Source organism: Tinamus guttatus, unplaced genomic scaffold (genome assembly GCF_059628265.1).
Source record: "Tinamus guttatus ecotype Peru unplaced genomic scaffold, ASM5962826v1 Tinamus_guttatus_pri_ptg000655l, whole genome shotgun sequence".
NCBI lineage: Eukaryota > Metazoa > Chordata > Aves > Tinamiformes > Tinamidae > Tinamus > Tinamus guttatus.
This window is the reverse complement of record NW_028289189.1, coordinates 118962-136430: the sequence shown is the minus strand read 5'-3', so window position 1 is coordinate 136430 and position 17469 is coordinate 118962. Positions and strand designations below refer to the sequence as shown.

General features: G+C 38.8%; 1 protein-coding gene across 1 annotated transcript in view; it reads left to right on the top strand.

Moving 5' to 3' along the window:
- Positions 1 to 17469, top strand: part of NPEPPS (aminopeptidase puromycin sensitive) — a 34192-nt gene that overhangs the window by 5384 nt on the left and 11339 nt on the right. Inside the window, exons 2-9 of the mRNA XM_088536291.1 lie at positions 3973 to 4057; positions 10842 to 10919; positions 12293 to 12414; positions 13300 to 13407; positions 14304 to 14504; positions 14942 to 15038; positions 15144 to 15177; positions 16641 to 16755. Coding sequence (XP_088392417.1) covers positions 3973 to 4057; positions 10842 to 10919; positions 12293 to 12414; positions 13300 to 13407; positions 14304 to 14504; positions 14942 to 15038; positions 15144 to 15177; positions 16641 to 16755 — 840 coding nt within the window. The remainder of the gene's footprint in view (positions 1 to 3972; positions 4058 to 10841; positions 10920 to 12292; positions 12415 to 13299; positions 13408 to 14303; positions 14505 to 14941; positions 15039 to 15143; positions 15178 to 16640; positions 16756 to 17469) is intronic.

Here is a 17469-nt window from a genome sequence, read left to right as displayed (position 1 = left end):
GCAATTTAAATTTTAAGTATTCTAAATTAGATTGTGAGACCATGGTGTGTGTCAAAAGCTGTTCAAGCACTTAGAAGTCAGGAGCTCTTGGTTCTATGTATCCTTATAGCACCAGCTTCAAAATCAGGAATGTCTTCCGTTCTTTCTCCCTTCACTTCCCCCACCCCAGAAAGGCTTTGCCAGTTAAGTAACTCATAGAGCTAAAATGTAATTTTAATGTAAAATTGTAATTTTACAATTTAGCTCTTCTCATTGGTGTTAGAAATTCTGAGAAAAGATGCATTGTAGAACTTTAGCTGTCTGCTTTTAGAGAGCAAAATGTTAAAAACACATGTGCTTTCTAAATACAACACTTAGAAAAGGATTCCGAAGCTAAGAATGACAAGATCTTAATTACCCAGTCTTAGGAATGGCTCTGGAGGATTAGTCCTGAATATGGAAGGTGTCTTTCAATGCACTTCATTCTGTATTTCAGCTACGGAGACATCCCACTAACGCCATTCCAAATTCATTTTTAAATGAATTATAAAATACCTTTCTTATTAGTGCTGTGGTTGCATTTGGGGCGCTCCTGACAAAGTAAGTGTCCAGGTCTGTGAGTGCAACTGTGACCTTATTGATTAGGATGAGATGAAAACTATAAAAAAAGACTCTCGGAACTAAGCTTCCCAGGCTGTCGCTATTTAGGTTCATAACATCATTTGAGATAGGTTGTAATTGTCTGCTGAGTTCCTACTTTTCATCATTTACTTTTTTTCTTTTTTTAGGCACTAAGACAGGAATGATTTTATTACTTTATGTACTAAGTTGTGCATTGTGGTATGAATAATAGTCAAATAATTGGCTTTTCTACTTCTTTTTCTGTTCTGATCGATGCTACCCTAAAAGCAAACTTTTAGGGTAACTTAAACCTGTGATCTTGTGTAAGATGAGATTTTTCTCTCCAAAATAAGTGCTGAACATGAAAATGGATGTGTGAGGGAGTGGGAAACATGTTTCATCTTTCTCTGACAACAGGCTACTGGCAGAGTTAAAAGGTCTTAAAAGTCCGTGGCTTTATTGCTAGATAGACTTTCTTGTGGGATCTTTGTGCAGCTAATCTTGATAGGTATTTGAACTCTGATTAATGTTACTATAGTTTCATCTATTGGATGCAACAAGATTAAAGTTTTGAAATTCATTCCTTCATTCCAGATATTGATCATAGTTCCTCCTATTCTGCTTTTAAGCATGTCAGCTTTATGGCAAAATTGCTTTCACTCTGGCAGTCCGTAGCTTAGTATTTATTATCTTTTTCCCTCTCCTTTTTGACTAAATTGCTTTGATTAGCCCCCTCGTTTTGAAGAGTAGATTTATTTTATCAGACAGCAAGGTGAAGCAGGGGTGATGGTTCACAGTTATGGTTTTGGCTATACATTATGCTGTGAGATTTTTGTCTTTTTAGCATTATTGCATTCATGAGAAGTAGTATGTGAGCATAAATGCATCTTCCAGAAAAAAAAAATCAGTACCACAAAAGCAGTCTCAGATATTGCTTGCAGTAAAATACATTCTTCTTTATAAAATAATGTGGTGCCTGTAAGCATTAGGATATAGGTTCTAGTGAGGTAAAATGGTCATGAGTAGGTTGGGTGGTTTATCATTCTTTTTGTTCTTAAAGGTGGCTTTGGATTTTATTATTCTTAGTGGAGTAGAAGGGATGCTCTTATCCTTCAGCCTGTGTGCCAGTGTGAAAACGTTAACTGAGTTGAATTATAAGAGCTTCAGAACTGCACTGTACAGTTCACAGTGAATATTCATATCTACATTCTGAATTTTGCCCTTTATTTGCAGGGATTGGAGGGTAACATATTTCAGGCATCCAGTTATATCATTCCCTTTAAACGTTTTTTGCTTGATATTTGGAGGAGGTAGGGAAAATCTAAAATAGATATTTGCCTTTCTGAGGATCCTCTGGAGTTGTCTCTGCTCAACGCTAAACTCTCATGTTATGTGATGGAAATTTTTCTGTCCTCAGAGAAGTTTGGGTGTTTTTTTTTAAACATCAAGCCTATTGTTAAACCCAGTATTGTCTAAAATTTGGATGACTTTATACATCTCAATTTCCTAATCCTGAGAGAGTTGGATTTGTAGACTTGAAGCAAAGTCTACAAATATATTTATAAAAATATTTTTTCTCATCTTCACTTTTCTGTGTTTTAGAAGACTTAACACACACAAAAAAAAGCCCATCCCTTAATATTGGGATGAAGATTATTGGGTATTGATCTTTGTTTCTTGGATTTTTTTCTTTTATGTACACACTAAATTAAAAAAATTAGGATTTGGTTTATTATTCTTTACTAGAAGCTTAAGTTCTAAGCTCTGTCACTTCAGCTGATACATTTGTTAGTCATATGCCTTGGAAGCATCCTGTATTTCATGTCCTAGTGCTGTGTTAGGTTTGTTAGGTAACATTGTTTTGTTTTTATAACCATAAAGGTGCAACATGGTGAAAACAACACACTCTCGTTTGAAAAGTGTAACTGTAGATGTGATCATTATACAAACTATTCCATTATTAGGAATAAGCTCTAGGAATTTGCTTCAGAAGCAAAACAAGTGACTGTCTCAGATTACAAGGAAACTTCTGAATGAGGTTTGTCCCTTGCTAACATCCACTGGGGGCTGTTTTTACTTGGTATTAGCCCTTATAGTTAGCAGGTTATTAGACTAAATTAAGCATTTTTCTGAGTAGGGACTACTACAAGTTAAGTTAAACATTTACATTTCTTAAGCCTCTCTTATCACTGGCGAGGTTTGTTTTCTGTCCTGTAAACAATGACTAGAGGGCAATTCTTTTAACTAGTCTCGATGGAGTGGCTGAGCACTGACTATCTGCTCCTGTTCACTCAACTTGTGCAGGTACCAAAGATGCAGAAAACTCTCCATGGATTCAGTTGGATCCAGCTGGGTGTATTAAAATGCAGATAACTAGAGTGACAGATGCACATGTTAATTTGGTGTTTAAAAAATATAATTGAAAAAAAAATCAAAGTAAGGACACAAGTCCTTATGCTTTAAGGAACAAACTGACTGGAGCAAGGAAGAAGCTTCTTCATTAAGTTATACTCAGTGTTATAGCAATCCTTGCTCTTTTTCCTTGAAGAACAGCAATTTTCTAATGTCAGAAATTGTATGCTGGGCTAGCTGGACTCCCAGCTTCATCTAGGGTGGTGATTCTGGTGGTTTTAGTCATAAGTTTCTAAATAATTCCTAGTTTCGCTCCCAAATATTTCACTCCCTTTGTAATTAATTGATGTTTAATGTGAATTGCTCTGTACACAAGCTCTTGCATCCAAATAGAGTGCTGGCACAGTGAGGCAGTTTATTACTATGCTGGGAGCTGGCCACTTGTTAAATAAAGCAAAGTGTGTGTAGTCAAGAGCTGGCAGCAGGAAAACGCTCAGGAAAATGTAAAGATGAATTTCTTGGCAGGTGGTTGGAACCTAAGAAGTTCTTGTAGTACAGTGTTAGAAGCTGTTGACACTGTAGTTGTGTTTCTGATCATCTCCAGAAGATGTGATTGTGTTCCAAAGTGTTCCCCTTTCATTATAACCTACTGTAGGTCATCACTAAAAAGGAAACCTGCAGGCTTGCTCTCTGTCTTTATTGGTCTGGATTCCCAGGGGTACAACAGCCCTATTGTCAAGCTTACATACCATGTTTTACACCGGGCCCATTCCCCTAAATAATTTAGTCTTGATAAATAGGCATAGATAGCTTGAACATGGCTTAAGTATGCATGCTCTGGAAAGAATGAGATCAGGCAATGGTATATGCTCTTTTTTGTCCCTCTGAAGCACTGAATTTAGCTTCAAGCACTTCATGGTGGAGGATTTTGTAGATTAAAAGGAACTACTGCCAAAAGAGGGAGCTCAAGAGAGCAGGGTGCTCCATTTATTTTTGATGCTGATGAAATTTCTCTTACAGGTGAAACAGGCAACCAACCAAATTGTGATGAACTGTGCTGACATTGACATTATTACAGCTTCCTATGCGCCAGAAGGAGACGAAGGTAGGAATGCTTTTCTGCTGGGCCTTCTTTACATACTAATCTATTTCACTTCTGATATGAAGCGCTGTTGCTAACAGTTAACAGCTCACAAACTGCTTTATAATATTAGCTCTTGAATAGAATTGTTTAGTTTAAGATGTACATTAATAAGTTCTAAAATTTTTTAGTCCGTACTGATGACTGTGGAAAAATAGGGCGAGTATTAACAGTATTAAAGAAACCAGCGGTTTTCTAGATTATAGCTGTAACCAGCTGAGTGGTGTCTAGGTAGATGGGAATCTGCGCTCTAAGGAAGCGGCGTTCGGTGGATGTGCTGTGGAAAAGCGGAGCTCACGCAGGAAGTCCCGGCTGTAGCAAAAGAGGCGGTGGCAGAGAGTATTACCAAATAGCTTGGAACTTGGCCACATAGTTTTGATAGCGAAAGAATGCAGGCCTTGCTGTTCCATACAGTCCAGATTCCTGGATTGTTCCCTGGTGCTCCATTCCTGCATGGATTTCACACCCTGCCGTTAGTGATCTTCAGTTGATTAGATGCACCGTGTTGCTAAGCGCTCGTGGAGCTATTTCTTAACGCTGGGTAATGAGGAGATAAGGGAATGGTGGTAATAAGTGTGTGTACAGAGTATATCCCACCTACTGCTCCATCCTAGGCCCAACTGCAAATTAATTTCTTCTTTTAGCAAAGAGAAGTTGACTGCAAATGGGTAAGGTGCCTAAGAACAAAGGGCCTTTTCACCCCAATCAAGGGAAATCCCTAAAATAAAGAGAGGACGTTTGTGAACTCTCTTATTTCCAGAGCTGATTTCTCTCCCCTTTAAGGTCTGTTCTCATATTTTTAACAGTAATATATTCATCTCATTTTCAAAGTATTAAAATCAGAGCTTAATGTGGAATATTTAAGTTTGTATTTTTAGCTGTGTTTTAGCCTTTAGAGCTGAATAAAGTGGGAATTTAAATTCTTTCATTCTGATTTTCAGAAAGGTTTGAAAATAGCAGTCTGGTTTTGGGTTAGGCACCCATTTCTCCAATGGTCGTAGCGTAAATATTTAAAATACGTTTTTGTTGCATGGAAAGCATGTTTTCTATAATTAAACACTGTATTCACAGGGTTAAAACATATCTTTCAGTTTGGTAAACTGCCAAATAGTATAATGGCTTTCAAAGTAAAATTGCATGAAATTGGCAGACTATTTGCTGGCACCTGTTAGTACAGATCAAGTCAGTCTTACTAATGCTGCTATTGTGCACTGCTTTTAAATGGTAATTGTGTAACTAGTCTCAAAAACAGAACGTAAAATATAGCCCTATGAACCAACAGAAAGATCAGATCGGTTGGATTAAATTATTTAGGTGAGCCTTTTTACAAATTACCCATATAGAATATTTGAAAAACAATTCTGAGGTGATAGTGCTTTCTCCTTTAAAGGATCTGGGGAGGAATTGCTACCTCTTTTAGTTCTCTACCTCAGCGGGGAAGAATTTCTCGTGCCCACATTGCTAAATGTGAGCCGAGATAATGGGTCACTTCTCAAGTGTAGGAGCTGTGTGACAAGGGGACCGTCTTGTTCAATAGATGTGTTTCCTTTGTCTATGCAAGTGGTCTGTTGACTTCTGTGCAGAATGATTTTTTCTTTTAATATTAATTGCTATTTCTCTTGACTATCTAGTGCATTTGTTGAAGATTCAACTGTAGCTTGTGCAAGAACAGAAATCTTAACTGGAACTGCAGACTCTGTTTTCCCTTTCCTCCTATTCATTCTTCTAGAGATGGATGTAGCAGAATGTAGTCTTTGGAATTTTAATGCAGATTTGCGAGCAAATCAGATTATTGCCCAATATTTGATACAAAGCTGAAAGACGGTCCTCTAAGAACCTTTTAAGACTTACTTAAAAGTAAGTTTTGATACAAAACCCGCAATTGAGTGAGAGTGAAGAATGAACCAGGAGAGAGTGATTACTCAGAAGTATTGAGTGGAAAAATTCTCAATTTCATCATAAAATTAAAGATTGTAGTGGTTGTGGCTGGAGACTACGCATCTGCTTCTTGTACCACTTAGGTTGCTTCTGAGTTTTCTGTTGCTAAAGTTTTTATTATCCCCCAGTCATAGGGAGGAATTGTTTTTGTTTTCCAGAAGCTACATTTTGGGGTATTTGTAGTCAGATAATATAACATAGTCAGATAATATAATAATAACATAATTAGTGATTAGGCATGCATGAGCTGTACTACTTTTGCTTATGTGGTTGGCTTTGCTCAGCTAGATGAAGAACTGAGAAGGCTCCAGCAGATGAAGAATTTGGGTATGAGAAGGCAAATCCAAGCAAGTTGGTCATTAAGTTTTAAGGTACTGAGTTTCATACTCGTTGAAGGCCGTGTAGCTTGAGCTTCCTGTGAATGTCTCTTTTTAAGGAGCTGTGAAATTAAGCATGAAGTCATAATCAGCAAATTACATCGTCTTTTTTTATTTAGCTTGGAAAGCTTTTCAGATGCTGTGGGGTCTGAAGCAGCTTCTGAAATGCTGAGATGCTCAAAAAGCAGTAATTGGCAATTTCATATAGGAAACTACAAGTAGCCATAGTAATGTTTATTAAGCAGAAATAATTTAGTGAACTTTTTGGTTTATATTTCAACTTGAAAATGTTTTCCTTAAAGTTGCCTGAACACATTATTTTAGTCTTCCTTCTCACGATGGTAGGGACATGCCTGGATTCTCTTGCCATGTGGTTACAACAGAACCTCAGTTTAGAAACGGCAACCAAAAATTAATTGAAAAGCTAAGCAGCATGACCCAAGAGTATCTCAATGATGCTTTCCAGTGGCATGGAAATACCAGTGGAATATTGGCTAATATCTAGAGAACAATTTCATGATGAGCATAAGGGGGTGCAGAGTCACTGCTGCTCCTTTGAAAGACACTAGCTCATTAAACTACCATACATTAATTGCCTGTGACTTTGCAATGCCAGAAAGTGGTGGCTACTCAAGAAAGAAAAGGGCTTGTGCAGGACCAAGTGAGCTTGGCTTCTAATATTTATAGCTTCATCTTTAGCACTTGGCTTTGTCTTCACTTTGAAATACATGTACATTTGACATGCTGCTTACAACCTTTGGGAAGGATCCAAACTTATAGGCATGTAATACAGGAATTAGAATCATTAATTGATGTACCATCTGGTTACTGTGCAGTTTCTGGAAGTACTCTGTGAAAGGACTATAATTTCTTTAAGATATTATTGTAAAATTGGATACATAGTGCTCTGTTTGGGAGGGTTGCTAGATCCTATTTTTATGCATTTTTCCAAAGACTTTGAGCACTAACAGCTTTTTATTTTCTCATGCTACTTGGTCCAGATTATGTCCTAATGTGCCAGTGATTAACTCACATCCTTGCCGTGCCAAACTCTCCAAAGTTCGTAGACTGCCAAAATTTTGTTGTTCTCTTCAGGAGCTTTTGTATTCAACTCCGTTAGGAATTCAGACAGCCTTTTACTGCAATTACATCTTTGTTATAAGCAGTTCTCCTAAACGCTTACAAAAAGTATTGTTGACATTTTCCATGGTCCTTTTGTTGTGGGTTAAAATTATTAGCACAGAATAGTTTAAAAAAAAAAAAGGTTGAAAATGTGAATCTTTGATCTCGTTTTTATGCCACTGTTTTAGGGATGGCTGTAGAAGCAGCTTCTCTGAGAACTGCACAAAATTTACGGAGTTAAGCCTGGAAAGATGCCAGATTCTAGACACTAACTCATAAAAGAATATGTGTCTTGTGAAGCTTTCAATGAGTTTCCTTTTTTTTTTTTTTTTTTTTTTTTTTCCTCCAGATGTACTTTTGCCATTACTTTTAAATTTTCATTAGAGGATGGGTGTCATGGCAAGTGACACGGTCCTCAAACATCACAACTTGTGGCTTCCTTTTGTGAGGACTGGCCAGAATGTCTGGGGAGGGCACAGCATTGCCGATGGAAGTGGTTGCTTCCAGCCCATTCCAACTATAACTTCTCCAAATGTTGCTTCTAACCTCAGTGGGAATTGTCCCTAACACTAAAATTAAGGTTAAAAGGTTTTGTGAAACAAGATTACTTTCTGCATGTCTTAATATAATTTCTTAGACTTTTTGGGGGCAAGAAAAAAAGCTTGAAGTCTTGTAGTGCTCATAATACCCTGTGTCTTTGCTAGTGCAGGTTGAAAAGGTTGTGAAGGAGTTGGACTATAATTTGAATGCATTTAGGAGGACGAGACATTTGGGAGAGGAGGGGGGAATCTCATGTTCCTTGTCAACACTTGGCAGCAGAGCTGTGTAACCGGCATTCTTTTTTATTTCTCAGTTTCAATAGATTTGAACTGTGTATCTGGAGTGGTGTTGCTTTTCATCACTATCAGATTGTTTCCATTAGGAGCTGCAAAAAGAAATGCTTTTGGTTTGCTCTGGTTCTTTTAAAAATACTTCAGGGTGGGGGGCAGAAGGGGCTGCATTCTGGTACTGATCTAAATCAGTTTTTGTTCAGCCTCTCAGCACGGGCTGCTCAGCATATGCAGCCTGGCCTGATGTTCCTTCCCGGCCAGCTAACATGAATTTGCACCAAGTATTTGGCCCTTCCTTCCATGTTTGACAGAGGTCACGAGCGTGCTATCTTGGAACAACAGGTTTGTTTTCTGTTGGACTCTAAAGATAGCCAGGGTCAAAATTCATGGTACCCGAGTGGTGCAGTCAGCAATCAGCTCCGCTCCTGTGTGGTACTCAGAAGCCCAGGATTGGCCTGCGTTTTCAGGCTAATATGTTGCACATTAGCATTCTACTGAGTAACATCTCTCTGGCTTATAATGGATCTCTTCCTGCCTCAGTATTCCTCAGAGAAAAACTCCAAGCCTTGCTTTTCTTCCTGGGTAAACTTTGAAGGAGACTGCGAGGCATTGTGCAACATATGTTAGTATTTTAATGTCCTCGGCATGCGTTCTTTTTAAACCGCCTATCTCGTCCCACTTAAAATAGAGGCTTTAAAATGTTGGAGCACCTTAGTCTTGCATTTGTTTCTGTGTTGTATTTTTATAGTTAGGACTATTTTTATTGTACGAATTTTGTGTTATACACCCTATTACAGTGGTTAATGCTGATAAGCCCTGAGCAGAGTACCGTGAAACCAGTAGTTAAGTTGAATGCGTTCATGGAGCTTCTGCATTTATGTTCTGTGAGCAGAGGTTGGTATTTACTTTGTGTGACTTAATGCTGAAATCATAATATTTCAGAATAAGTAGCACTTTATTTTATAAAAACAAAAAGCCGTTTGCTGTTAACTTTATCACATAAGGAATGGCTTCACTGAGCTGAGCATTTGAGTATGCTTAGGTTCCCTTTGAAATTGTATACTTGAATTCTTGTAGTGATACTTGATCCTGGAGAATCTTCTGCACTGAATTGTTTCAAACAAGGTTTGTTGGTCCGAATTCTCCATCGGGAAGAAGTTGGTGCAAGGGTGTGTTTTTCATTTAGTGTGTCCACTTCTATGTACCACAGCAGTTTCCAGGGTGTTTGTCTCTTTTTCCCTGGGACTGTACAAAAATTAGGAGCTATTCCAGTAAATAACCGGAGCTATCTGCTAAATATGTTTTCCTAAGAGAATTTTGAAAGTACCTGAAAAGACTGTGTGACCCTTGCTAGCATTTCAGTATCCTAGGTGTTTCCGCTTTGAATTCACTGATGTAAGTGGGATGGGGTAGACACCCTAGATTAGCCTGTAACACCAGCATTTTAAACTAGTCTGTGCCTTTCCTGAATCCTTCAGAAATATTTGGAACTGTGCAAGGTTTATTGTTTTTAGGAATCTAGCATAATACACCAGTGTATATTTTTTTTTTTGGTTGTAGAAGCTTAAATACAGGTCACTTCAGATGCAGCGAGGGCCAGTTGCTGAAATAGGACAGACCAAGCCCCATGAAGAGCTCTGCTAGCTGCAGGACGGCTTAATTCCCGTGTGCTGATTTCCTCCCTCCCCCAATCTATCCGGCTTGGCCTCATAGTTCAGATGTTTGCATCTACAAATAGATCCAAATGCTGTGCAAATGCCATAGTGCTTAATATTCCAATTGAATGTGGATGCCCTCGTTGAACGGTATAGAAGCTCTGAGGTGGGGCCCTTCTGAAGGCAGTTTTTTATAAAATCAGGTTTTTGTTGTTTTTAACCATGAAGAAGGAAAAAAAATTTAAAAAAAAAATCTCGCTTTGGACATTACGGTGTTTTTCAGACTGAAATCCAGAAACCAGTTAAATCGTCATCAACCCCATTTGGAATAATTAACATGAATTCTCCTGCACTCATGTAGGCATTTAACTTTGAGGGATTTTTTTGCAGTATTTTACCATATGTCAGGATTGTAGCAGTTGTCACTGACTTTCTAGGTGTTGCACAAGATACTGCTCTCACTGCAAGTCTATGATTTAACAGTGGAGCTGTTGTTATTCTCCACAGCTGGAGACTTCCTTCTGATGGACAATACGTGTGGGAGAGGTGGAAGGAGTGTGAGATGCTCGAGTCTGTGGCTCATTCCATAAATAGGGTGAATTTACTTGTCTGAAGCTATGTAGTATAACATGGCACTCTGCCAGTGGCACTTCTTTGCTTGCTTTTATATTTTTCTGGATTATTGGAAACCTTCATTGATATATTGAATAACTACAGCATTATTGTTGCATTCAGCAGATTAAGTTCATTTTAAAGCACCAAAATGCTCACGCGTTAAGCATATCTGGGTCATATTTTGAAGACAGCATTTCTTATTCTCTTTCAGAGGTACATGCCACAGGGTTCAACTACCAAAATGAGGATGAAAAGGTTACTCTTTCCTTTCCCAGTACCCTTCAGAAAGGTAAGAGCTGTTTCCATGCTGGCAGCTTGGCTCAAATGTGTATTTAAGGTGTTTGCTCTTTGAAAAGCTGGAAGACAGTGCTGTCTTCTCTTAAGTTTCTAACTGTGAATGTCAGGCTCCCCAGGGAATCTGTCCGTTTTAAGTCAACAGAAGACTGAAAGAATGGGATTCTTTTAAATATCCATTAGCTAGCCGAATTGAATTGAAGTTAATTCTGGAAGTATTTAAAAGATTGAATTCCCTTAGCTAGTACAAAGAATGCATTGCAAGTAAGTGTTGTAAAGTCGGTATAATTCTGGTTTTGCAGCAAGTATTCTGATCGTATTCTTGACTCACCCATGAATGGATAACACTAGATTTATTTATAACAGGCAGTGCAGATCATTCGCTTGACTTACGAAACCTCCTCCAGGTTTCTTTGATACTGATCTTATCAATAATTTTTGTAGGAAGCATAGGTGATAAAATCACTTTTGCTCTAGGCCATGGAGTTGGAAAGGTTGTTTCATTTATAGTGCTGTTTGCTTCTTACTCCTGAGATGATTCTAATTTACCTGCTATTGGCAGTTAAGCACAGAAGCTATTTATATTAGATACTGATGATCTGTTCGCCGCTTACCGAGGAAGAGCTAATCTGAATTACTGCAGTATTTTCCTAGGTGTGAATGTACTAATTCATTTGAAACAGTGCTACAGTTTTTTGCTCTGAGGGATTTGTAGATTGAAACACAGCTCCACAAATTGAATAAAGCAGTTTTATTCCATCTTTGCAAACACAAATGTAAAGATCTGTGATGGGGAAACCTTAGCGTTTCATTCTGTGGAATATTGGCATGCTGCCTTTCTGATCGAGATCAAGTTTCCCCTTTTGTACAGAGACATCAAGGGCAGAACAAATCCTGAGACTAATTGACTTAGAAGCTAGAATGCAACCAGTGCTCCCCCTTGGCTTCTGGAGTAGATTTCTTAGGATGCTATTATTACTTAATAGCCATCCTGTATTTTTGCTCAAAATGTAAGTGTTGACCTGAAAAGTCTCTGCAGGTTATTGCAGTGTGTTTAGGAGATGAGAATGAATATTGCAGGAGCCTGTCACGATTTTTTTTTTACCAGTGCCAAAACACCTTTTTTTTGGTGATTCTGGCTTTGCCTGCTTTCCCTACAACTGTAGTTCTGCTGGAGCAGTATTTTATATAAGGGCACTGGAGGATTTGAGGGAGACTTGCAAGAAAATGATGGGCTGAGGCGAGTTAGTGACATGTTATTTCAGAAGGGCAGTGGGCCAGCTAAGTAGCCTGGCCTCAAGGTCCAGACCAAATAAATGTTCTGTTTGTCACATGCAAATAACAGTGTCCCATCTGTTTTCGTTTCAGGGACAGGGACGTTAAAGATAGACTTTGTAGGGGAGCTGAATGATAAAATGAAAGGTTTTTACCGAAGTAAATATACCACCCCGACTGGAGATACGCGCTACGCTGCTGTCACTCAGTTTGAGGTATGGGCTATATTTTTGCTGTTGCTGATCTTCATAAAAGAAGCAAAGACCTAATTTTCTAGCTGTCGCCATAACTTCTGTGTAAATTCCAAAAATCCCTATTTTTTGCTTCTTCTGGAAGTGGCTGGGTAACACCAAGGGCAGTCTTTGCACTGTGACTTGAAGGTCAGTAAATTGAGGACCTGGCAAAATCCCCAGCCAAGGCTCATGCCTGTATGTGGTACATGATATATGTACAATAGCTGCAGTGTTTAAAAACAGCTCTTTATGTAGCTGTGGTCAAGTTTCTTGTTATAAATTGCCTTCATGAAGTATATTAATATTTTAATAGAGTACTCTGGCTTTCTGTCAGTATCTTCATAGCATCTGGCTCGTATTTTGGATGCTATCTCAAGTATTATGTAAACTCTGGACATACTGACAGAATTTTACACCATACTGTAATTTCATGGTTATCTGCCTGGTTACGTAAAAACATGGAGTAGTTACCTAGTACAAATAGAACGTTTCTTGTGTGCAATCTAGTTAATAAAATAAAAATAGGTGGTCTTGTATGTTCTGCCTATGAACGCCTGGGTGCCTGCTCTGCTTTCACATGACTGAGCTTTGCTCCTCTCATGACTCTGCTAAAATTTGCTCAGACTGTAGAATTCCATCAGAGCACAGAGTGCTGCTCAGCTGTGGTTTTAAGCAGAAATAAACTATCACAGTAGGAATTAAATGCCCTAATTATGGATCAAGGAATAAGAATGAGGAGACTCTTGATACCAGTGACTAGCTGTAGTTCACCTAGCTTCTTGCCTACAGAATATAGTGAATTTGTCTGTTTTATTGCAACAACATCTTGTGAAAAATTGATTTGGTTAATGCTATTTTTTCCTTAAGGCTACTGATGCTCGCAGAGCTTTCCCTTGCTGGGATGAACCTGCCATCAAGGCAACATTTGATATTTCATTGGTGGTCCCTAAAGACAGAGTAGCTTTGTCAAATATGGTAAGTAAGCTGTGTTTTAAATAAAACAGTGCTCTAGCTTTATTAAAACTGTTCTAAAGCCAGGCAATAATTTGAAAGATAATGTGTTTTAGTGACAGACAGAATTAGGAATGTGGCACTCCTATCTATTGCTATGCATTTCTAAATGGAAAGAACTGCTGTGATGTCAGTCTAGCATAAAACCTAAACAGGCTGTGCAGACCACAGCCTTGTTTGTTTAAAATAAAAAAGCCTTAGCATATGTCATGCCACGTGCTGCTTGATTAAGAATGACTGAAAAATAACCCTCTGCTTGTTTATATAGCTGTTCTAGCTATATAAGCAGACATAGCACTTGAGAAAAATAAGCATAATTTCTACCCTAGAGAATTTCTGACCAGAACGGGGTTAAAATGTGCAACTAGTAGTACTTCTGTCACAAAAAATATAAAGTAGCATTTTCAGGTTCCCATTTTAAATATAGGTACAAATATTTTTAGAAGATGTTTCTAGAAAAGACCAGTCAGTTTGACAGTAGATCCTTATTCCCGTAACTTTAACTTGCTTAGTTAGCACTAAAAGTTAGCCTTGCCCAATGATCAAATGGTTCAAGCTTTTTGTGTCAGAATTTAAATGAAATGAGAATTGGGTAATCCTCTTTGGATGATAGCAACTCGATAGCAAACTTATTCAGCAACTTTTGCAGTAATGAAATGTATTTATGTTATGAGAGTACACTGACATATGTGTGTCTTTTCAGTTACGCAGGAAACTTAGATGTGGTCAGTATTTTAAAACCGTACAAGAAATTACTTCATTGGAAATGTTTGACTCCTAATGATAAATATTTAGTCAATTGTATTGCGTAATGCAGTTTCACTTCCACGAAACTAACTCATTCCCTTCCGTGTTGACAGAATGTCATCGACCGGAAGCCGTACCCAGACGATGAAAACCTCGTGGAAGTGAAGTTCGCCCGCACCCCCGTGATGTCCACGTATCTCGTGGCGTTCGTGGTGGGAGAATATGACTTTGTAGAGACCAGGTCGCTTGATGGGGTCTTGGTGCGCGTTTACACCCCTGTGGGCAAAGCGGAGCAAGGAAAGTTTGCGTTAGAGGTAAATGTGCTCAGAGGGATTTCATCATTGCCACGGAAATGTGGCGGGCTGAACACCTCCGTGCTGGTTTAGTCATGCAGATCGTGTAAAACTTCAGAGGGTTGCAGGGGGGTTGTTTGTTTAAAAATGTGGCCACATTACAATAGGTAATGACAAAAAACATATATTTTAATTCAGTTGTTAGGATTTGGTGATGTGCTGTTGTCCAAAGACACTGGAAACTCTGAAGGGCAGGTATAGCCTGGTGGGGAGGAAAGGGGATGGGATGTGTGAGGTCCTGTGCTGTGCTGCCCTGGAACTTGTCAGTGCAATTTCTGAAACAAAACCTTTCTATATTGATTTCTTGGGCTAATTTGAGCCATGAGGAAATTCTCGAGTTTGACCTGTTGCTCAAAGGTAACATAATAATTACTAGGTTTCTCCTTTATCTCTTACAGGTTGCTGCTAAAACTCTGCCTTTTTATAAGGATTACTTCAATGTTCCTTACCCTCTTCCTAAAATTGATCTCATAGCTATTGCAGACTTTGCTGCTGGTAAAGTAACTCACTTTATTGATGAACTGTGTTTTATTTGAATTTTAAACATTTAGGAAGAGGTGTGTATCAATATCAATAAACCTTTGTATTTATTTTATAAAGGTGCCATGGAGAACTGGGGCCTTGTTACTTATAGGTATGCTGTTAAAATACTGTCTTTCCCCCTCTTTGTTCACTAATTTTTGGAAATAATTGAATTAGTTTGAGGAAGTTGTAATGACTGGGTATCAACCCAAATAAGCTAGAGCTGAAGGTATTTACTCTGTCTTCAGTTTGGTTAATTTTGACTTCTGTAGCAGCGTGCGTTATTGTACCAACCTTAGGAAGGCAAGAATGAGCTATTATGACTACTGTCCAAGGGTGTGAGATTTTTAAGTGTCTGGCAGCACTGCCTGTTCTACAAGAGAACTTTCTTGGCTGCTTTTTTTTCCCCCCATAAAAGTTATGTTCTTATTGACACAGCTTAAAGATTTTCTTGTTTTATATTGTAGGCAAGTTGGTCAATCTCAGCCACCACAGTATAAGCATGTGGGTTTGAGTAATTAAAATTATTAACTTGCCTTCCTTTTCAGTTTTTTGTTAACCTGATCAAGCTTTTGTATGTTTGCTTGATATTCTTATATTATCTGTCCTCATTGCTAGAACAATCTCTCTCTGTTTAGTGTAACATTGGACTTACAAACTTTGGACTTGAATCCTGAAATCATTTGCGTTTATTCTGCTAATCTTTAAATTTGGCTTTTAAAATTTGTAATGGAAATTGGAGCCCAGGCTTAAAACGTACTTGTTTGCTTATTGCAACTCTGGTGAAATCTGATACCTTGCTCCCAGTGGAAAAAAATATTTGTCCTGGATGAGTAGAATTTTTGGAAGCCTTTCTTGATTTTAGTGTTACATTCTTCCCTTACGCTCGCTTTGGCACGCTTGCTTTATCCCTTTGGGGACAGAAGGCTGGCATAATCTGCAGGCCCAAACTATATTTTGGGAAGCGCTTTCCACCCCCTTGGAGCCGCAGGAATCCGGGAATCTTTCCTGGCTGATTCAGTGCTGGTCGTGCTGGGCACGCACAGCCCAAGGGTGGGTGCTAACGCAGGGCCCGTGCGGATGCTCCTTGTGCAGCTGCAGGGCAGATGTGAGAGGGCTGCCTGTGCCCTGGGAAGAGTGGGAATCCCTTCTGGATGAGGGAGGGAGAGGCTTCCTCTGCCTTTATCCTGCGGTGCAAAGGGAGGTGCAGCTCAGGTGAGGTTGCGTCCCCTGCCCGGCCCTTCTCGCTAGGCTATCTAGGTGAGCTATTCTCTAAACACAGGATTCATTTTCTTGTTCCTGCCTGGGTTTTTGCACTTGTCTTCTTGCATGCCATAAGGAATTGTTGCTCCAAAGCATTTCCAGCAGCTGTGGAACTTAACCAAACCACTTTAATGCGCAAAATGAAATAGCTTTTGGGTTTTTTAGTTTCTTAGATGTTTTTTTATTTTTTTCTGTTGTACTGATCACTTTTTAGCCTGCTTAGGTAATATAACCTGTTTTTAATGTTTTGGTTTTGTGTTTTTTCCCCTAAGCATATAACATTCAGTTCAATTCTTTCTTTCTTAAATACAGGGAGACCGCGTTGCTCATTGACCCCAAAAATTCCTGTTCTTCATCTCGCCAGTGGGTAGCTCTGGTTGTAGGACATGAACTTGCTCATCAGTGGTTTGGAAACCTCGTGACCATGGTATCTAATAGTTCAAGTATCTCTTCTATTTTCCTTTTGGCATGTACTTCAAAAACTGTGTTGCTTTCTCAAATATCCCTTTGATAACAAGCATTTTCCTTCAAAGTAATTAAAAAAATATTTAAGTCATAGTTTTTTATTAGCACTTTCTTCTTTACTAGTGTGTTCTTTAAAAGTATTCCTCAATCTTTTCTGTGTGAAATAATGCTCACTTGTCTGAGTACAGCCCCAGTTCCAGCTGAGCAGGTGTTCTGTGGAAACCTGGAATGATTTGGGGCAGTCAGATCGCTGAGAAGCGATAAACTAGCGTTTTCCTTTCGTGCAGGGATAAATCACTCACCAGGCTTTCATACCAAGCGGGCATATCAGTATCAATTCAGCAGTACAACTTATTCTGCTGCAGTAGTTGAAAAGTTGCTCTGTAGTAACTCATACGAGCTATTTTGGATATATGAGGAGCCAGGTGTCAGAATGCTTTGATGTTTAAGGCGTTTTGGTCAGAATAGAAGCATTGTAAGAGGCAGAAAGACATCTCATCTAGTGCACATCTTTCATAGCTTCTGCTATTACCAAATAGTTTCAGCCTACTCTGTTAATTAGATTTGACATTCCTTCTCCCTAAGCTCTGCAAACACGCACCTGAACCCAAACATTTCCCAGAATAGGAAGGTTTTTTTCTGTTAGAAACCACCATGTTTGGTAAAAAGAACATGG